Source organism: Myodes glareolus, chromosome 2, assembly GCF_982192425.1.
Source record: "Myodes glareolus chromosome 2, mMyoGla1.1, whole genome shotgun sequence".
Classification (NCBI taxonomy): Eukaryota; Metazoa; Chordata; class Mammalia; order Rodentia; family Cricetidae; genus Myodes; species Myodes glareolus.
In genome coordinates, this window is record NC_142027.1 from 9,148,780 (window position 1) to 9,170,527 (window position 21,748).

General features: G+C 43.6%; 1 protein-coding gene and 1 long non-coding RNA gene across 3 annotated transcripts in view; one reads left to right on the forward strand and one right to left on the reverse strand.

The window, feature by feature from the left end:
- Gart (phosphoribosylglycinamide formyltransferase, phosphoribosylglycinamide synthetase, phosphoribosylaminoimidazole synthetase) overlaps positions 1-21,748 on the forward strand; it is a 22,777-nt gene continuing 1,029 nt past the window's right edge. The window contains exons 1-20 of one of the 2 annotated variants that reach the window (XM_085685778.2): positions 1-134; positions 2,762-2,945; positions 3,461-3,556; positions 4,157-4,331; positions 5,871-5,982; positions 6,642-6,710; positions 7,447-7,572; positions 8,772-8,859; positions 9,282-9,367; positions 9,575-9,743; positions 11,030-11,261; positions 13,768-13,862; positions 14,137-14,246; positions 14,541-14,739; positions 16,081-16,332; positions 16,508-16,660; positions 17,656-17,862; positions 18,938-19,057; positions 20,272-20,402; positions 20,738-20,879. In XM_085685778.2, the coding sequence (XP_085541904.2) occupies positions 2,801-2,945; positions 3,461-3,556; positions 4,157-4,331; positions 5,871-5,982; positions 6,642-6,710; positions 7,447-7,572; positions 8,772-8,859; positions 9,282-9,367; positions 9,575-9,743; positions 11,030-11,261; positions 13,768-13,862; positions 14,137-14,246; positions 14,541-14,739; positions 16,081-16,332; positions 16,508-16,660; positions 17,656-17,862; positions 18,938-19,057; positions 20,272-20,402; positions 20,738-20,879 (2,707 nt within the window). In that variant the 5' untranslated portion in view covers positions 1-134; positions 2,762-2,800. Of the gene's footprint in view, positions 163-2,761; positions 2,946-3,460; positions 3,557-4,156; positions 4,332-5,870; positions 5,983-6,641; positions 6,711-7,446; positions 7,573-8,771; positions 8,860-9,281; positions 9,368-9,574; positions 9,744-11,029; positions 11,262-13,767; positions 13,863-14,136; positions 14,247-14,540; positions 14,740-16,080; positions 16,333-16,507; positions 16,661-17,655; positions 17,863-18,937; positions 19,058-20,271; positions 20,403-20,737; positions 20,880-21,748 lie in introns of both variants that reach the window. The other variant, XM_048422943.3, reaches the window with a different exon arrangement.
- LOC146895727 (uncharacterized) overlaps positions 13,724-21,748 on the reverse strand; it is a 24,539-nt gene continuing 16,514 nt past the window's right edge. The window contains exon 2 of the long non-coding RNA XR_015000656.2: positions 13,724-16,397. This is a non-coding gene — a long non-coding RNA (uncharacterized LOC146895727). The remainder of the gene's footprint in view (positions 16,398-21,748) is intronic.

Consider the following 21,748-nt stretch of genomic DNA (forward strand, 5'->3'; position numbering starts at 1 on the left):
GCGGGCGGAGACCGAGGACGGCCGGCCAATGGGCGGCGGAGCCCGCCGGGGGCGGGGCAGAGGCCGGCGCGCGCCGGATTCCCCGGGCCAGCTTCCGGCGGGTGCGTGCGGCGGCAGCGTGGCCGGGCTTGCAGGTGCGTGAACCCCTGTGTTTTTAAGACGGTGCGTGGCCTGCGTTTATGCTTTTGCTTGTGGATTTAACCTCACCGACTGGTGTTGCTATCGAGACTGGTTAGCTGGCGGGTAGGGCCCTGTGGTCTGCACGGCCTGGAGCGAGGTCGGCCTTGATCTCCTTTCCCGCTTTCTGGTTCTGAGATGGAGCCAGGTTTCTGTGTATCTGTGGCTTTTAAAGACAGACCTGTACATCGATGGGTCTTTGTCAATAACGGTTTAGCTGGACCACTTTAGTGTTTGGTTTCTACTTTCCTGACAAATCTTTGGGAATGTTTTTACCCGGTTCTTCTATTCTGTCTTTACCTGACTCTTATTTTCATCATAAGCTACCTACTAATTAACTGACACCCAAGAAAATTCTCTCCCGGTCTCCTGATGTAGGGAGCAGTACTGTTTCACAGATTCTGAATAGTAGATGAAAATTGGTCTTCAGCTATTTCTAAGACACTTAGAATTGAACTAAAAGCCTTCTTTTAAGTGTAGACGTCTTTGCCATGCCCCCACGTGCTTGCAGTGACCGAAGAAGCCGGAAGAAGTCGTTCCATCTGTGGAACTAGAGTTAGGATGTTTGTGAGTCACCATGTAGGTGATGGGAGATTAAACACGTCTTCTGCAAGAGTGCTAAGTGCTCGTAACTGATGAGCCACTCACCAGACTGTTAGATTTTACTTTAAATATGCAATCCCAAACTAAAGTATCAATTTAGAATTTACAAACGACAGTTTCCTTTTTCCTGTAACAATCTTCTGCTTAGGTAAATTTTCTTTGCACACACACCCGTGTTTGGTGCTAGAATTTGAATACAAGGTTTTTTTTTTTTTTGAGACAGGGATTATCTGAGTACCCCTGGCTGCTGTCCTCCAGTTTAACTCCCAGAGATAAACCTGCCTTTGCCTCCGGAGTGCTGGGATTAAAGGTGTGAGTGACTACTGCCAAATTCACAACAACTTTATTGCTAAACTCCACTTCCCGTCTTGATAAATTGTTTATACCTGAGGTATCAATTTAGGTGAGCAAAGGTATAACAAATTAGCATTTTCTATTTCTGGATACTTTGTGGTATACGATATTTTAATGTTATCTTGGTTCATTTTTTTTTTTAAACAATCTTTTCTCATTTTACATACCAATCCCAGGTCTCATTCCTTCCTCTCCTCCGACTTTCTCTTAGAAAATTAGGAATCAATATACACGTCAGGACCCAGCAATACCACTCTTGGACATATACCCAAAGGATACACACTCATACCACAAAGACATTTGCTCAGCTGTGTTCATAGCAGCACTATTCGTAAAAGCCAGGAAGTGGAAACAGCTTAGGTTCATGAGACATGGCGTGCATGCTTGCATTTGTTTGATCTCTGTCCCTCTTAGTCAAAAAAAAAAAAACTTAGGACTCACTCCAGAGGCAGCGGTAGCAATGTGTCTGAATTGTGAGTCAACCAGGACTCCGTAGTGAGACAATATCTTAAAAACCTTCTTCCATTTAATCATGGGTGCTCCATCCACCCTAGTGCCCTTACCTAAACCTTGTCATTGCCATCTCTAAATACTTTAGTTACATTGTTTCCACTAATACCTCACAAAATGTTTTAAGTACAGCACATGAAGCATGAAGGGCCCTCAGCCTAGCAAGAGCTGAACTAGCATTCTTTCCTGAAACTAACTATAAGCGTTTCTACCTCATTGTGGTCATGTCTTTCCAAGTTTTGAAGGTTTTGTTTTTGTTGTTGTTTTACCTACATGCTTGTTTACCACATGTGTACCTTGTGCCCAAGGAAGCCAGTGAAGGCAATTGGGTCCTCAGGGTCTGGAAGTATAGATGGTTGTTAGCCACCTTGTGTATGCTAGGAATTGGACCTCAGTTCTCTGGAAGAGCAACCTGGGCCATCTCTCTAGCTCTTGTTTTGTTCACTGAGGCCTCTGCTGCCTGAGTACTGGGAGTAAGTGTGAGCCACCATGTCCTCCCATAAATCCCAGTTTCTAAATAATGGACCTCTGGGTGAAAATGTGACTTGTATGAAAACATGATTATGTTAAAATGCTATTTATAAATTATAATTTCTATAGCCAGGTGTGATAGTACCTGCCTGTATTCCCAACACTTGGAAGATGGCAAAGACCAAACATTTACCATGAGTTTGAGGTTAGCTTGAGCAACATAGTGTAACTTTCTCAAAAACGAAAGGAATGACTGACGGCATGGGCTCACTCTTCCCGGGGACTGGGGTTCAATTACCAGCATCCACATAGTGGTTCAAAACCACCCAAATACCAGTACCAGGGGATCCAACAACCCCTTCTGGCCTCTATGGAAACCAGGCACACCTGTAGTACACAGACATATGTGCATGGTGACACACACCTTTAATCCTAGAATTTGGGAGGCCAGGCAGATGGATCTCTGCATTGCTTTTCTGGTTGAACCCCAATTTATGTCTCTGGTTTTGTATTATTCATGCTGCACATGCAGGCAAAACCCTGGCACACAGAAAAGATAGCAAAATAAAACACCACCAAAAAAGAAAAATTGTGTTTTCTAAAATATATGCATTTTAAAATGTCAACTGTGGTTTTCTTTCTGCAGGTTTTATTTTGCTCCTGAATCCCTGCTTTGCAGACAGCAATGGCAGCCCGAGTTCTTGTGATTGGCAGTGGAGGAAGGGAACATACTCTGGCCTGGAAACTTGCACAGTCTCTTCATGTCAAACAAGTGTTGGTTGCCCCAGGAAATGCAGGCACTGCCTGTTCTGGAAAGATCTCAAATGCTGGTAATTATGTTTCAGAATAGGGGGTGGTGGTTAATATTTGTTGATTAAAAAGTGATAGCTCAAATTTGGCCTATAATAAGGTAGATTTCTGTTTAAAATGTGACATGAATTCTACCTATGTGTGGTAAACATAACATAGTGTATTTTAAGCCTTATGAACCACTGTGACTGAAAAGATAGCAAGTGCCCCATGTAGGTTAAAGGCATTTTATGTGTGATGTTTGAAAGAGTTCCTGAGTACATTCTCTGGGTTTGTCTGTTTACTGTGTGATCAGCACTGGTGACGAGAACAATCACATTGTTGGTGTTGAGGAGTCACTGAACTGGTTGTTGTGATGGTAGGGTACTGAGCTTTGTTTAACCTAATGCATTATTTGGAATATCTCATGGTGAAAATTACTCACTGTACCACAAAAGCAAAATCAACAATTTTAGTTTTTAAGTTCCTTACTAAGGATGGTACTTGTTTTATTTGGTTAGCTGCATATGTATGGGTTTATGTTTTCTGTTCACAGCTGTCTCGGTCGATGATCATGCTGTCCTTGCTCAGTTCTGCAAAGATGAGAAGATTGAGTTTGTGGTGGTTGGACCAGAGGCCCCTCTGGCTGCAGGTAAAGTTCATATCTCAGGATTACAACATGCTCACTGCCATTAGAAGTTTAGGGAGCATTGGATCCAGGTGTGGGTGGGGATTCGTAATAGCACAATAGAAGAGGATCTTTCTACCCCTGAAAGTTGGTGGGTTCCAGGTTTACCCCCAGGTTCTTGGTTTTACCCCCAGCCTTCAATAATAAAATGAAATGGGGATTAAATTCTGTATTTCTTCTACTCTATTCTAGTGTCTTTAGTAATCTGTATTCAATAGGACAAATCCAGATATTCACATAGAACAATTCACTTTTTGCTAGGTCTTTTTTGTTTGTCTGGATGTTTTGTTTTGAGATGATGTCTAGTTATAGTAATCGAGTTGATTTACAGTTTGTGGGCTCCTTCCCCATCCTCTTAGTTAGCTGGGGCTCTGATGCCACGTTGCACTGCTCTTTTTGTACACCTAGAATCACCTCTTAGTAATATTCTGCTAGTAAAGAAAAGACAGCATGAAAACCTTAAGCTATTATAACTACTAGTTCGCCTGCCCCTTGACTCAATATAGATTTAACCTAATCATAATTCATATTCAGCATAAAAAATGGATTTGTTTGCTTCTGTAGGGATTGTTGGGAACCTGACCTGTGCAGGAATACGATGCTTTGGCCCCACAGCACAAGCAGCTCAGTTAGAGTCCAGTAAAAAGTTTGCCAAAGAATTTATGGACCGAAATGGAATTCCAACTGCACAGTGGAGAGCATTCACCAAACCTGAAGATGCCTGCAGCTTTATTATGAGGTGGGTGGAAGGACAGGTGCTTTTCTGGTTTGGTTTGTTTAGGTTGGGTTGTTGTTGTTGTTGTTGTTGTTGTTGTTAGTTGGTTGGTTTTTTTTCACTGTGTAGCCATGGCTGTCCTAGCACTCACTCTGTAGACCAGGCTGGCCTCAAACTCACAGAGTTCCACCTGCCTCTGCCTGCCAGGCAGTGGTGGCACCCATATTTAATCGCACTACCCAGGAGGCAGAAGCAGGCAAATCTCTGAGTTTGAGGCCAGCCAGAAAAAAAAGAAAGAAAGAAAGAAAAAGATAAAAAGGAAACACAAAGTTAGTTCATAGGCTTTTACATTGAATCTGTTATGGAAAAGATAACGCTCAATAAAAAAATAACTTCCTTTTTCAACACCACAATAAGATGGGGTTCTCTAGCACTTGGGAAACGGGTGCTGAAGTATCAGTTCAGAGCCAACCTGGACTACTTGGATCCAGTCTCAAGCCGAAAGGGAACCAAAGCCTAGGATTCTATACATGCTCCCCTTAAATAATCATGTAGATTATATGCTGCTGTCTGGATACATACTGCCCTGCAACTGACAAGCAGCAATGTGTTATTACAGCAACAAGATCTTAAACTGACTCCTGCTTCAGCTTCCCAGTGCTGGGATAACGGGTGTGAGACACCATACCTGGCAGAGTTAATGAATTTCTAAATGGTTTTTTAGATTTATTTGTTATTTTACGTATATGGGTGTTTCACCTTCATGAATGGTCTGGTGTCTAAAAAAAAACTTAAAAGAGGGCTTAGATCCCCTGGGATTGGAGTTACAGACAATTTTGAGCTGCTATGTGGGTGCTGGGAATCGAACCTGGGTACTTTCTCTTCTACATATGGAAAACGTTTAACCTCTCATTTATTGTGTGTATCCGACTTGACACATACAGAATCAGAAGACAACTTGTACAAATCAGTTCTCTCCACCATGTGGGTTCTAGGGATCAAACTCAGGTCAGCCACCTCGCTGGCCCAAGTTCATTCTTTACTCATTCTTCATCCCACAGGGTTTATTAAACACTGAATATTATTATTATCCTAGTAGCCAGATGCCTTGGGTAAGTGACAGCTCTGTTACTTACTGGTTAAACCTCCTTCCAGATCTCCAGTCTTACTTCATTGCTTTGTGTATTTCTGGAAACATTCTGTGGGTATCTGCCTGTGTTAGTCTCAAATTTCAGTATCTTTTACTTAAGTGAAACTCTCAGATGCATATATTTCATATCTGCTCTGTAAATCTGCTTGCTTTTTTAAAGATTATTGCTTATTTGACCTCACTATATGCGACAAAAGCAAAATTGTATTATCAAAAAATGCTGTATGATCAAAATTATAAAGGGGTATATGTAAAAAAAACTTGGCAAGAAACACATGAAATGATACTGGGGTAATTTTTTTTCTATATGCTGTTCAATTTTGCTGAAACATACTATTACAAATCACAAAATATTTAAATGTTCGCATTGTGGAGGTTTTATCAGATGATTAAAAAGTGCCCTATCTTCACAGCGCAAACTTTCCTGCTTTGGTTGTGAAGGCCAGTGGCCTTGCAGCTGGGAAAGGAGTGATTGTTGCAAAGAACAAAGAGGAGGCCTGCAAAGCTGTACGGGAGATCATGCAGGTAGGTGGGTACTTCTGAAGGGTTTGCTCTTTGTGTAAATAAGTGTTGTAAGCTCACAAAGTGGGTTCCAAATGTCCCAACACACTGGAAAGTTGGTTTTCTTTGTACTATGTGTTATCCGTTTCTAGAAAATGCTTAGTACAGAGCTGTGCCAATTCCTGGTTCATTCTTTTGAAGTTCTAACATTGTGGTGTCTGCTGCTGAATGATGAAAGTCTTTGACCCAGGGAACTTACAGATAACTCTCCACGCATCCATGACACGAGGGCATTTGTCCTGTGTGTCCCAAGTCTTAACAAAAGTAGCACAGTGCATGAATGCAGTGTCTCTTTCATAATCCATGTCAGTGATTATGACTTAACCTCTTAGAACAATCTATTTTCACAAACATGGTTTTGTATAATTTTTGTAAACCAACCATACATAGTCATAACCAGGAATAAAGAGTAAATGGTGATTATGAAAGTTTTGGGAATGTGAGCTCTACCTGCTAACTAGCACATCGAAGACCAGAACAGTTCATACATACATTAGGTCTTCAGAAAGAAGTTACAGTGCTTGTGTATTTTCTGACTCAAGTAGGGCAGTTCTGTACAAGTCAGTCGGGTAAATGTCAAAAGCTTTAAGATTTATAAAGCCTTTTGTTTCAACTACAATTAGGAAAAGTCTTTTGGAGCAGCTGGAGAAACAGTTGTTGTGGAAGAGTTCCTGGACGGGGAAGAAGTGTCTGTACGTACAGCCGTCACCTTGCCTTTAACGTGCCCCAAAACAGACTCCATTTACTCTGTTGACATCATCTGAGAACAGAGCGGTTTTAAAAAGAGAATTTGTACTCACTTAGGATTCAGATGAGGAAATGTGTTCTATCTTAATCATCACTTAGGCCAATGGTTCTCAATCTTCCACATGCTGTGACCCTTTAATACAGTTCCTCATGTTATGATGACCCCCAACCATAAAGTTATTTTTATTACTACTTCATAACTGTAATTTTGCTTTTATGAGTCATAATATAAATATTTGTGTTTTCCAATGGTCTTAGGAGACCCTGTGAAAGGGTCTTTCACTCCCCCACCCCATCATCCCTGGGGTCACTTGTTGAGAACCACTGCCCTAGACATTAGTGAGAATACTTGGACTTATATCATACTATGGAGATTCTATAGACTCATGTTTCACATACAGCTTTTTACACAGTGAGTGCTGAGATAGCATTGCCTTGTATCCAGTGTGAATACCTGGCAGTCTAAGCAGTAGAGCGGTTGGTCTTTGTCCAGGATAGAACCCGGTTTCTCCCTAGGCTGCTGCACATGACAGCTCCTTTACCAGGAATAGCCGAGATCTTCTGGTTCCTGCCATGTAATGAGAATTATTATTCAAGTTTTCTTCAGAAATGAGAGCTTTTCCTGAGTCCTGTTTGACGTTTTACATTTAACCTAAGTGAACTAATCTGGTTTCTCCACAGTGTCTGTGTTTCACCGATGGGAAGACAGTGGCCCCAATGCCTCCAGCACAGGACCATAAGCGATTGCTGGATGGAGATGAGGGCCCCAACACAGGGGGAATGGGAGCCTATTGCCCAACACCTCAGGTACTGTACACCATCACTAATGAGCAGTGAGACATCACTGGATGTCTTCCAAGTGAGAAGTCACCTCTTCAGGTCTCTAATAAGCACTTCTGAAAGCCTTTGAGGAGCTAACAGCCAGTCCAAGAAATAGGAACTACAATGATTTCTGGCTGTATCCTCTCCCAGCTTGTGTGCCCTGTATTTAATCCCTGAGACCTAGAATTATTCTCTTCCTCTCTGGACCCAGGCCCAGCACATAAAACAGATACGTATGTGTGACAAATTGAGACCTAGAACGGGCCATAACTGCGGTCTGTGTTTGAAACTGGCAGGTGCTGTTCCCAATTCTGTGTTATTCTGTGGCAAAACCTGCATTGGCCAGATGCAGTGCTGCACGCCTTTAATCCCAGTCCTTGGGAGGCAGAGGCAGGAGGAGCTAAGAAAAGAAAAATCTCCATTGTTGAAGTAGAGTGGATTAGCTCTCTGGAAATCCTTTTTATTTGTTTTAGGACAGCCTGGACTGTGTGGTGAGACCCTGTCTCAAGAAACAGCAAAGCATCTTTTTATAAGTTTCATTAACAGTGTATTTTTTGAGATAACTGTAAGCTTAATTTCCACAATAAACTTACAAGCTATGCATGAATATGTAGGCTTAAAAATTTGCTTGGAATATCATATACTAGAAGGCTACACTAAGGAGCACGAGGAGAGGAGAGAAGTCCTTATTTCAGCATAAATATATATTCCTTATAGCTGAGGAAACTTTGAGGTACTTGGGAGGTACATGTTTTTAAGCCCTGTTGAGGTGAAACACTGACTGTCACTGATTTACTGACAGCAAGTGAGCAGGCCTGTATCTGACATCACTTGCCAGGCTCAGAGCGCTGTTATTTTGATGTTTGGTGAAGAATTAAGAAGAAATGAAAGTAGTCAGGCACAGACATTTGCAACAAATGTGTTCTTGGATCTGAGTTCTTTCCTGTTCTGTAAAGTTAAGGGCCATTGTGGTGGTGCTTTGTTTTATTTTGTTTTGAAACAGGGTCTCTTTTATGGCCTTGGCCGTGGAACTCTTTATGTGAACCAGGCTAGTCTCAAACTCACAATCTACCTGCCTTTGCCTCCCAGGTGTTGGAATTAACGGTGTATTACTGGGTGGTATATACACCCAGCCTAAAATGATTTTAGTTAATTACATTTAAATGTTTCTGTGTGTTCCCCAGGTTCCTAAAGATTTGTTACTAAAAATTAAAGACACTATTCTTCAGAGAACAGTGGATGGCATGAAGCAGGAGGGTGTGCCTTACACAGGTAAGCTGGCTGGCGTGAATCATTGTGTAGTAACATTCTACTGTGGCTGGAACTTGTTCTCTCTTTTTCTACAGCTGTAATTGTATTAAAACGTTTAGTATTCAGAGGTTATTATAGTCTAGGACTGGGGTTGTAGCTTGGTTGATGGAATGCTTGCCTAGCACACATTGAAGCCTATCTATCTCTAGGACCATATACTTTGGTGTGGTGGGGCACACTTACAATCCCACACAAGAGGATCAGAAGTTCAGGACCATCCTCAACTACAAAATTGATTCAAGTTCAACCTGAGATACATGAGGCTTCATCTCAAAAAACAGTTCATAGTGTAGGTTTTATGGTTATAATCTACTGTTGTCACTACATCATTACAGATTTCTCTCTCTCTCTCTCTCTCTCTCTCTCTCTCTCTCTCAATGAAGGAATTCTCTATGCTGGTATAATGCTGACCAAAGATGGCCCAAAAGTTTTGGAGTTTAATTGCCGTTTTGGTGATCCAGAATGCCAAGTGGGTAACAGTGAATAGAATATTGCCTGGTATGGTGGTATGTGTCTTTAATCCCAGTTGTTAGGAGGCAGAGGTTTAGAAGAAAAGCATTATTTTGTTCACACAGTTTTTTAGTCTTGAAATAACTGCTTTTGAGAAACAGTTGGTATCCCGTTGAATAAAATATTTAAGTTCATCTCATCTACCATATTGGTTCTGTTCTTCCAGGTAATCCTCCCACTTCTTAAAAGTGACCTTTATGAAGTGATTCGGTCCACCTTAGATGGCCAGCTGAGTGCGTCTCTGCCTGTTTGGCTGGAAAACCACACTGCCATAACTGTTGTCATGGCGAGTAAAGGGTATCCTGGAGCCTACAGCAAGGGTGTGGAGATAACAGGTGAATAGCAGTGTTTAAGAGGTGGGTTACAGTGGAACAGGTGCCTGTGCCTATTGAGGGTCTGAAGCCATCAGACCCTTGAGAGACTTGGCTTAGTGTATCTAAAGAGCTGCCATTGATGTCCTTTCCTGCACCAGGAAACGTGAGTGGCCTCGTCAGGTTCCAGAATAATCCCTTTGCAGCCTTGCACTTCCACCTTCCCAGAGCCAGGGTGGTAGTGGATGTGAGAATCAGCATTGTTAGCAGGAATCAGATTTTAAACGCACAAACTCTACTTGATGCAGTTTGGCTCATTAGTGAGCAGCATGCCAGATTGTGGTTTCTGCGGCAGAATTCAAGTTTGAAAGGTTACCCTTTGTTGTTGTTGTTTTGGGAGGGGTGGTTTTTTTGTTTTTTTAGTGGGTTTTGAAGACAGGGTTTCTCTGTTACAGCCCTAGCTGTCCTGCAACTAGCTCTGTAGACCAGGCTGGCTTCGAACACAGACATCCTCCTGCCCCTGCCTCCACTGCCCATAATGTATCTACTTAGATGGCAGTAAGTCTGATTATAAATGAAGATGAAGCGCCAGCTCAGTTGTACACACAGACCAAGGCCTCCATGGTTCCCCAGCACATTGTAGTGCAGCCTTTAGTAGTAATCCATCATGTGTTTGCTTCAAGAGCGTTGTTCTCCTGCCCAGAAAAAATAAGCAAGAAGCCTATCTTGTAATCTCAGTCAGGAATTGTTTGCTTTTGAAAAGGAATGGAGAAATGAGATTGAACCAAGAGCCTCTGTCCTGCTGAAATTTCCCCTAGGAAGTATAATAGTGATTCTTGTAGAACAGTATTAGACATGCCCAGCAGGCATCAAGTTATATGTGCTGGGTGGCGCTGTTGTCAGACCCCTCAGGGATCCTGGGTGACACTTTTCCACACCAGGTGCTCTAAGGAGAAGAGGGTAGGAGACTGCGGTGTGGCGGGGAGCGAGGCTGTCTCGCATGTTATAGAATCCAGGTCTCTTAAACCTCTTGTGAAGAAAAAGGAACTCTACCAACTCCCCTCCCTCACTGAACCTACGGCTTTGTTCTCTTTTTCTCACTCCCCAGAAACAGGAATTTTTAAAATAGGGCCACAGCCCAGGATGAATCGTTTTTCAAAGTCTTTGTTGCAGGGCATGATGCCTTTAAACCTGGGACTTGAAGGCAGAGCATAGGTGGGTGGATCACTGAGTTTGAGGCTAGCCTGGTCTACACAGTGAAGACCGTCTCAGACAAACAACACCCATTTTTTAACTGTGCTTGTTTGCAGGGTTTCCTGAGGCCCAAGCTTTAGGACTCCAGGTATTCCATGCGGGTACTGCTCTTAAAGATGGCAGAGTGGTGACCAGCGGGGGCAGAGTCCTCACAGTAACAGCCGTCCAGGAGAATCTTGTGTCAGCCTGTGACGAAGCCAGGAAAGGCCTTGCTGTCATAAAGTTTGAGGGTGCAGTTTATAGGAAGGACATTGGCTTCCGTGCTGTGGCCTTCCTCCAGCGGCCCAGGTAAAGATTCCTCCAGGGCAGCAGGGGCAGGTTCAGAACTGACCTACGTGGCTGGAGAAGAAATTCTCCTAAGCCTATGCTGTCACTCGGTGTTCTGTCTGTGGAGCTGACTGGATCTTGGTTTGTATTTTGTTTGAATCTTTATTATTTATAAGCTGAGACAAGGAGGGCTCAAATTTGAGACCAGTCTTTACTAAGGCTTTGCATATCTGCCCCACCCCACCCCACCCAAAAAAAAACTGATCAAAGCAATATTTGGTTGAATGGGAAACTCTTCTTGGCAATTCCTTATCTTTAAAAATTTGTCAAGATTGTAATGACGACGACTGTCAGTCCTCGAGTCATTGTGTAGTTACACATTCTTGAGCTTGAATCACAGTTCCTGGTTTGTCCCTTTACTATTACTTGAATGTATTTTTAATTACTGATTTGTTTATTAAGAAATATTTCCTTATAAATAAATAAACTTGGTTGCCACATGAGTGTTTTGATTTTTTAAAAACAATTACATAATATCACAGTTTTATTTAGTTCTTCAGTGGGTGTGTGTATATGTATGGCATGAGTGTTTTGCCTACATGTATGTATGTGCACCATATGTGCTTGGTGCCCTCAGAGGTCATGGAACTGAGCTTAAGGATGGTTGTGAGCCACCATGTGGATGTTGGGAACCAAGCCCTCATCTGGAAGAGCCACAAACGTTCCTAACCACTGAGCCATCTCAAAAAAAAATAATTTTTAGCAGCTTAAGCTATACCATGAGTGAAAGGCAGGTTTTTAAACCCTTCTGTAAATATATTACACTAAAATACTATGCTAGAATTCATGGAAATTCTCTACCTTAAGAGACCGAAATGTGGTTTGTTTTTTGGGTTTGGTTTGATTTTGTCTTTTTTAACCAAGTCTCACTATGACACCCTGCCTGCCCTAGAATTCACAGAGATCCAATGGCCTGTGCCGCTATGCCTAACAAGGAACTTAAATTTTGGTTGGTTGGTTTGGATTTTTTGAGACAGGGTTTCACTGTGTATCTACAGACTGTCCTGGAACCAGCCCTATAAGCCAGGTTGGCCTCGAACTCCAGAGATCCGCCTGCCTCTGCCTCCCGAGTGCTGGGGTTAAAGATATGTGCCACCACCACTTAAATCTTAACTGTAGTCTGAGTTCTTCAGGGTGAGGAGACTGAGATGTCATGATGCCAGTCGTTAGCTGCAGGGCGTTGTGTCCTGTGTGAGAGTGTCCCTGGACTGCAGGCGCCGAGCAGCTCGGCTTCACTCAGGGAGACTAGTAGTAAGTTCACAGTGCCAGTCACAAACTTGATTCCGACAAGACACAGTTTTGTGCTTTTATAAAGCAATATTCATCATGTTTCTGTGGCCCTCAGCAATAAGAAAACTGATAGCTGATACCCTGGTACAGTAAGAACACTTTTTTAGGGATATTTTTACAAAATTTTAACAATTCTAATTTCTTTTTCCTTTATTTGATTTGACATTTTATTTCTACTCAAACTGACGTTAGCCTGAGAATGGATGTGGTTTTAAAAAAAAAAAACTGTTTAAAAGTAGAAGGGGCCAGGCAAGGTTCTTGTCTATAATGTCAGCACTGGGGAGACTAAAGCTGCCATATTGGGAGTTTGAGGCCATTTGAGCTACATAGGGACAGTAAGGGAGGATAGAGGTTTGCAGGTGAGGACTAGGAACGGAGAGGTCCCGTGTAATGCACACAGAAATTCCCGTTTTACCTGGTGAGCACAAGGGGTGTTAATGATGGCAGTGCCAAACTGTGCCATTCAGTTAAACAATATACTTAAAGATGGCTGTGATGGTAAATCGGGTGCGTATTTTATACTGCTGAGAAAAAAGTTCACAGCAGGTGTGGCAGTGCACATCAGTTAAATCCAGGTCAGCTGGGAAGGAGGAGAAGCCGTTCCAGTTACCTGTGCCTGCTTAGAACACTGAGTGCGGGTGGGTGCAGGCTCTGATTTAAAACATTCTGAGCAGGTTAGTAGATATGAAAACCAGATGAAATGCCTTCTGCTATTTTTTTCTTTAGGAACTCGGGTATGTGTGGGTGTGCATGTGTGTTCCCACATGTGCTAGCCTGATGATATTGAAGATCATCTTGACTCTTCACCTTATCCTTTGAGAGAGGGTCTGTCAGTCAAACTCAGCTCCCTGGTCTGGCTAGACTCTAACCAGCTCGTTTGGAGGTTCCCTATATCCACTTGCTCAGGCCAAAATTATAAGCAGGCAGCCATATCCATCCAGCATTTCTATGGCAAGTGCTGAGCCATTTCCCTAGCCCTTTTGTGTGTTTTTTGTTTGTCTTGTTTTGTTGGAGTTAAATATTTTTCCCTCCTGGGTGTGGTGGTGCATGCCTTGAATCCCAGCAGAGGCAGGGGCAAGCAAATTTGTGAGATCCAGGGCAGCCTCAACACATAGAGAGACAAACAATAATAATTTTCCTGGCATTGAGGAAATTAGTTTTTATTTCATTTCCTTAGGGGCCTGACTTACAAGGAATCTGGGGTAGACATTGCAGCCGGAAATCTGCTGGTTAAGAAAATTCAGCCTTTAGCAAAAGCCACCTCCAGACCAGGTAATTAGACCCTGTACTCTGTGAATAGCATAGCAGTATTGAGAATTGATTTGGGCCTTACATTTAGTCGAGGGATGTCTTTCAAATTATTGTTGGACATCTTCTAAGTCATTGTTAAGTCTTGGTCTGGTCTGTGGGCACAGGGGCTCTTCTCCCGCTCTCAGCGCTAACATTATGTACTTCATATCCCAGCCATTATCAGGAGAACAGTTGGAATGTTCATGTTGAACTCATCAATTAAAATGCAACAAGTAACTCGTTTCTTGTCCAACAGGCTGCAGTGTTGACCTTGGAGGCTTTGCTGGTCTTTTTGATTTGAAAGCAGCTGGTTTCAAAGATCCTCTCCTGGCGTCTGGAACAGATGGTGTTGGGACTAAACTGAAGGTAATCAGACACTTGTGATTACCGGCTTTGTGAAGGAGAACGGGGGATTTGCCTTCCAAATGGTTTCTATGTGTATCAAATAGCCATTTCTTCCTAACAACATACATGTGCTCAAAAGAGCCCTGGCAACCATTTGTTCTAACCCTATAGCTCAGGTACACATTTTAAACCACAGTGTTCGAGTTCCAGTGGTTGAAAGAAGAAAAAGGGCACTGTGTAACTTGTCTTTGTCCTGGGTGAATTGACAAGACAAAGGTAGCGCTTATTCCCCGTGTGGTTGCTTATACCCTGCAGATTGCCCAGCTGTGCAGTAAGCATGACACCATTGGTCAAGATCTGGTTGCCATGTGTGTCAACGACATCCTCGCACAGGGGGCTGAGCCCCTCTTCTTCCTCGATTACTTTTCCTGTGGAAAGCTCGACCTCAGTACAACTGAAGCTGTTATCGCTGGGATTGCTGGAGCCTGTAGACAAGCTGGCTGTGCTCTCCTGGGTATGGACCCTTTGACCCACGGGCCCTCTGCTGCCTGTTGGTCATGTAGAACTAAAATGTGATTTCTCTTGTGGCTGGTGAAGGAGACTTTACATGAACAGACAGGAAGACGAGATGTAGCTAAAACTACCTACATTAATCTCATCTCCTGAACTGCCAGGCAGGCTTATCTTTCTCCTCTGTCATCTCCTTGTTCCTCCAGAGCCTCCCTGGGTGGGCTTAGGACTTTTTCCTCCTAAGGGTTTCTAAAACAGGGGAGATGTGCACCTGGAATTGCGTATGTCCGACTATGGTTTCCCTCAGAAGTGACATAAAGAATAAAATATAACGGGTTTTATACACATATTGTATAACCAAACCATATATGCAGATGGGGGGTTAACTGTTACTTCTACTGCACGTCAAGGTTGCACAATCCTACAGTGTCTACAATCCTAGCACTTGGCAGCTGAAGCAAGATTACTGAGAGTTTGAACCAGCCTGGGCTACATAGCAAGACTCTTGTCTCAGTGGAGGAACACACACAACTGTGTCTGTAGACAAATCAGATGTCAAGGCCAAAAGTTACCTTTCACCTGTTGGTTGTTGATTTTCATTTTTTGAGACAGAGTTTCTCTGTTTAACAGCCCTGGCTGTCCTAGACCTCGATTTTATAGACCAGGCTGACCTCGAGCTTATTGTGCTGGGAGTAAAGACATGCCCACATCCCTGACCACAGTACAGTTTCTAGGTTGGAGTCTGCTGCCTCCCTGTGTTGTGTCTTCACGTGATGTGGGTGTAGCACTGTGCTGGTGAGGTGGTGTGCGACCACTTGGAGTAGGGCGGTCCTGTGCTGTTATTATCACTAAGCTGGAGTGACACTAAGGAGCTGGAGACAGGAAGTTAAGAGCATTTGCTGCTCTTCCAGAGAATGTAGGTTTGGCTCTGAGAGCCCACGTGGCAGCTCACTGTCACTCCAGTTCCAGGGGATCCAGTGTCCTCTGCTGTCCTCTGTGGGTACCAGATATATACATGATACATGCAAGCAAAACATTCATACACATAAAATATCAATCATTTTTTTAAAAAGCAAACCTTGAAAGCACTTATGAAATCACACTGTTGTAGACATGTTGTCAAGTCCAGCTGAGTATCAGCATATCAGAGTTGATGTCTGAAGACCATGTGGCCTGCAGAGGTGTCCCTCATCGCTGTGCGCCATTCGTACTGTCCCTAGATGTCAGGCCGCACATCGAGTACGGGATAGAGCTACACATTGGTTGTTGATGGTACGTGTAGCTTCTGTCACTGTTTAACCAGATTTGTAAGAATCACAGGATGTCTTTGTCCTTGTCTCACCAGGTGGAGAGACCGCAGAGATGCCCGACATGTACCCTCCTGGCGAGTATGACCTCGCTGGATTTGCTGTTGGCGCTATGGAGAGGGATCAGAAACTTCCTCAACTAGAAAGGATTGTCGAAGGGGATGTTGTTGTTGGGGTAGCTTCATCTGGTCTTCACAGCAATGGGTTTAGCCTTGTGAGGAAGATTGTGGAGAGGTCTTCCCTGCAGTACTCCTCTCCAGCGCCTGATGGGTGTGGTGACCAGACTTTAGGTAAACTGACTCTTGCTGTCCTGCCTGGAAATGTCTGAGCAACTACCGCAGGGGAAATCAATTACCTGAAATGGAAGGATGCAAGGTCACAAGTCTTCATCCATTTCAGAATTGTTTTTATGTTTGGGTTTCGAATGTATGGACTAAGTTTTTGTCTTGTCTCTCCAATCCCCAGGGGACTTGCTTCTAACTCCAACCAGGATCTATAGCCATTCACTGTTGCCTGTCATACGGTCAGGACGTGTCAAAGCCTTGGCTCACATTACTGGAGGTGGATTGCTGGAAAACATCCCCAGAGTCCTTCCTCAGAAGCTTGGAGTAGATTTAGGTAAGTTAACCAAAGAAAATTTCTGATTTAAAAAAGAAAAAAAAAATGGTGATTGGGAAAAAGCATGTACTGTGGGTAGTGAATGCACATGTGATTCTACATGGGAATACTGCGTTGTTTTGGTTTTGAGACAACTATTGGTTTCTCTGTTTAGCCCTGGCTGTCCTGGAACTAACTCTGTAAACCAGGCTGGCCTTGAACTCACAGGTATCTGCCTGCCTCCCAGATGCTAGGACTAAAGGCGTGCACCACCACTGTCCAGTGCAGCCTGCTTTTTCTCTTCACCCAGGACCACCTTCCCACATCAGTCCCCCACCAGTTTGCTGATAAGCAAGTCTTTTGGAGGCGTTTTCTCCTTGTGATTCTCTTCGCCGATCACTCTAGCTGGTGTCAAGTTGATAACAGTAATCTGACAAAAGCCACATTCTCTTTAAAGAAAGAGACATTCTTTAAAGAAGAGACATTCTAAACAATTCAGTATAGTTTTTGTGAATCAAATCTGATAACCTGTACATTCAAAAAATTGTCCATGTTACTTTATTATTGAGGAATTCTGTGGCAGTGTTTGTAAATAAGCCTTTACCTGATGCTAATGTTAGAATTGTGATGTGTTGCTCGTGACAAAGGAGGAGCTAAGTCGGCTTAGAACCTATATTTTAGAAGAAATTAAAGGAACCAGGTATATATCAGAAAGCTCTAGCAGAACTTCTGAGTAGTTCTACGTGGTATTTAGGGTACAGCTTGTTATCACTAAGACCCAGCTAAACATTTCCAAAAGGTATCATGCCAGTCTCTGTGGTAGTAAACCATTAGGAGGGTCTAAATATCCAGTAATGTAATGAAGCACAGAACCTACTTCCAACAAGTCTCGGTACTGACAAATCATCTCAGAGGACTGGTTACTCTTCACAGAACAGCAGAGTTGGGCTACCACTCACTTTTGTGTTCTCTGTATGGGACAATAGATTGATCGGGCAACTCTTGCTTATTTTGAGATGCCGGCACCTGGAGGATCCCCAAGGTCTTCTCATGGTTACAGCAGGAAGGACAGCTCTCTGAAGAAGAAATGGCCAGAACCTTCAACTGTGGGGTTGGAGCTGCCTTGGTGGTGTCTAAGGACCAGACAGACCAGATTCTGCGTGACATTCAGCAGCACCAGGAGGAAGCCTGGGTGATAGGCAATGTTGTGGCATGTCCTAAAGGTAATAAATTACTCCGTGTGGCTTTTTTGTTTCTTTTTGTTGTTGTTGTTGTTATTATTGTTTTTTAAGACAAGGTTTCTCTGTAGCTTTGGAGCCTGTCCTGGAACTCACTACTGTAGACCAGGCTGGCCTCAAACTCCGAGATCTGCCTCCCAAGTGCTGGGATTTAAGGTGTGCGCCACCACCACCTGGCCTTATTGGCTTTTGGGTTTAGCCATTGGCACAGCCTCAGATGTATTGTGACTCATCTGCCCTGCAGCCAGGATGCAGCTGCTTCTGGAACTCTTTGATATCTCTCTGCAATGTTCACTGATGCTTGCACACCCTGACCAGACCAGTTCTGTGTGTTGCTCAGGACCCTGTCAGAAGTGCGAGCATTTGACAGGATGACAGCTAGATCCACTCAGATAGCTAACAATGATGGTCGGTGCTTGTTGACATTGCCTTTGCCTTTCCTACTCTCTGCTGCGTAAGTTTTGTTTTCAAGCAGGTTTCCCAGTGCTGAACACTAACCCCTTAGGTTCACACTGCAGTAAGGAGCCGTCCCTTTCTCAAAACAGCAGCCAAGGGGTCATAGTGGCATGTAAATGGGCTCGCTAGTGGGTTGGGTTGGGGAGAACACAGAGAGGAAGCGTTTTCTGTGGCTGTGCTTCAGTGTGGTGTGTGCTCCAGCTCCTAACTGAAACAGTCATCCCATGTGGTCACCTCCAGTATGTTCTTAAGAGTGAGAAATGGTAAATGTTATTAACCTGGTATTTTAGTTCCTGTATGTCTTACTTTCAGAATAAAATACAATAAAGTATTCTTAAGATATTTTTCTAGGGGCTGGAGAGACGGCTCAGAGGTTAAGAGCACTGGATCCTCTTTCAGAGGACCCAGGTTCAATTCCAGCACCTACATGGCAGTTCACAACTGTCTGTAACTCCAGTCCCAGGAGATCTGACACCTTCAAACCAATAAATTTAAATAAATAAATAAATAAAGTTAAATAAATTATTTTTTAAAAAAGATATTTTTCTATTATTGCTATTAATTCATACCTTTTTGCCTTTTTATGCATATAATTGAAATGAAGATTCCCCTCGTGTCAGAGTCAAGAATTTGATTGAAACCATGCAAGTAAATGGGTCAGTGGTGTCAAATGGCTTCCTGAGAAGTAAGAAGGCAAGAGTGGCTGTCTTAATATCTGGAACAGGTAAAGCATGACTTCCCCGTACCATAGAACTTAAAGCTCTCCCTACCTCCAGTCACACAGACAAGGTGAGGAGCACCTCACATAGTAAGGAGACAGAAAGGGCAAACTGGTGGCTAGCCTGGCCTCCTAGCCCTTGGGAGGCAGAGGCAAGCAGATTCCTGAATTTAATTCCAACCTCTACATAGTGAGTTCCAGGCCAACCAGGGCTACACAGTGAGACCTTGCCTCAAAAAAAAAGAAAGAAAGAAGAAAAACATAACATGCTAGAAAGGTGGTTCAGCGGTTGGGGGTACTTGCTGTTCTTGCAGAGGACCTGGGTTCTAGTCCCTGCAACCACATAGTTACTCACAACATCCCTAGCTCTGACTCCAGGGCATCTGATACCATCTTCTGAGCTGTGTACCAGGCACACACTTGGTGCACATATATAATATGCAGACAAAACACTCATACACAATTTTTCTTTAAAAAAAAGAAAAGAAGAGAAGAGAAAATGAGCCAAGCAGTGGTGGCGCACGCCTTTAATCCCAGCGCTTAGGAGGCAGAGGCAGGCGGATCTCTGAGTTCAAAGCCAGCCTGGTCTACAGAGTGAGCTCCAGGATGGCTAGGGCTGTTGTTGCACTGAGAAACCCTGTCTTGAAGAAAGGGGGTAAAAAAATGGAAGAAGGAAGAGTCCCCTTCTTGTGTACCATATCTTGATGGGTGAGAAAGCTTAAAAGTTAAAATAGTAATTACAGTGTTCACCTTGTGTATGTTCTTAAAGGTGAGAAGTAGTAAATATTTTTTAACCTGGTATTTTAGTTCCTGTATGTCTTTCAGAATAAAGTGCAGTATTCTAAAGTTGTTTTTATCTAAAGTAAGAGCCCTGGGTCTGAGAGCATTGTACTCTATCAGGTGGCTGTAGCATAACTCTATTGTTTGCTTTTGAAACTCACCCTGTAGCCCAGCTGGCCTGGCCTCGCCGTTCTAGTGTAGTGTTTAGTAGTGACCCCTCCCCAGCTCATGAACATACGGATAAACTGTGTGCTGTTGGAGGCCCCTGAGTGTTTCTTTAGATCCTAGTCCAGTGCCATGGCTGCTTTGCAGGATCCTCTTTCAGTTGGCTGTATTTTAGGTCCACATTTATGATAAAGCGAAGCGGCCCTTCTGAAGAGTGAGGACATTGTGAGGAGGCTGAGCTTCCAGACGTGTGCTCACTCTTTCCTGGTTTTCAGGGTCGAACCTCCAGGCTCTCATAGACAGCACTCGGGATCCAAAGAGCTCCTCACACATTGTTGTTGTCATCTCCAACAAAGCTGGGGTCGCTGGCTTAGACAAAGCAGAAAAGGCTGGCATTCCCACCAGAGTGAGTCACCATGAGTCACCACAGAGAACCACCCGCGTTCCTGCGGGCTGCGTCTGGCTGTTGGGTGGTTTGCTGTGTAGTGCGGGCTGTTCCACCTGGAGCCACACCAGCAGCTACTGCACACTCTGCTGAAGTGCATACTCTGCTTCCACAGTGTGTGTGGTTGTGTAATCCTGGAACTTCCCGTTTGGGGTGGGTGCTGGGTTTGCTCTTCTCCATCCTGCCTGTTCCTCAGCCAGCCCTCCTGTCTTCACCATTGACTTGTAGTCTCTGTAAAGGTTGTATTTAAACTTGGTGATTCACTGAAAAAATTTACTTCTCTTTTCCTGTTACAGGTGATTAATCATAAATTATATAAGAATCGTGTTGAATTTGACAATGCTGTTGACCACGTCCTGGAAGAATTCTCTATAGACGTGGTCTGTCTTGCGGGATTCATGAGGATTCTCTCTGGTCCTTTTGTCAGAAAATGGGATGGTAAGTAGGAGTCATTGGACAGTAAATGGACTCCAGAGTAATCAGCTCTCCAAAACTGTCCTCATAATGAAAGATTTTAACGTGGGCTTATTAGCTCCCTCTGCTTTGATTGAGAGGTACCCAGCTCACTCAGCTGTTGGCTGCTGTCACGAATCACTCCCAGTACTGCAGAGACCCATTTCACTGTGAGAGGGTATCGGGAAGACCTTTTCCTTGTTTAGAGACAAGAGAAAGTGATGCTTAGTCCATCCCTGCAACCTGAGCATCCTGAGACTGAGGTGGGAGGACTGCAAGTTCAAGGCCAGCCTGGTCCTATAGGACACAATTCTTAAAAGCAAAGTGAAGGAAGATGAGGGAAAAGAGAAAATAAAACCCTGTGTACCCCAGATGAAGAGAACTGGGCAGAGATCAGCCTTGATATAATGCATTTAAGGCCAGATTGGAATATGTAATGAGACCTTGTCCCTAAAAACCGAGCTAGTGGTGGGTGGAGAAATTCTCAGTGGTTGAGAGCACTTGTTACTCTTGCAGAGGATACAGTTCCCAGCCCTGTGACAGCTCACAGCCATCTATCTGTACCACCATTTCCAGGGAACCCAACACCCTCTTCTGGCCTCTTCAGGCACCATTCATGATGTACAAACGTACATGCAAACCAAACACAACCCAGTAGCAGGGAGCTTGGTTCCCTGGTAAAGCACTTCTCTACCTGGCATGTACAAAGGCCCAGGTTTCAGACCTCGTACCACAGAGAGGACGATAAGGGTTCATGCTCTCCTATATAACACACAGACAGAAGATAGTAAGGAAGGTGTTGTCTACAGTCTGTTGTACCTTTTTTGATTTTTTTTATATTTATTATGTATACA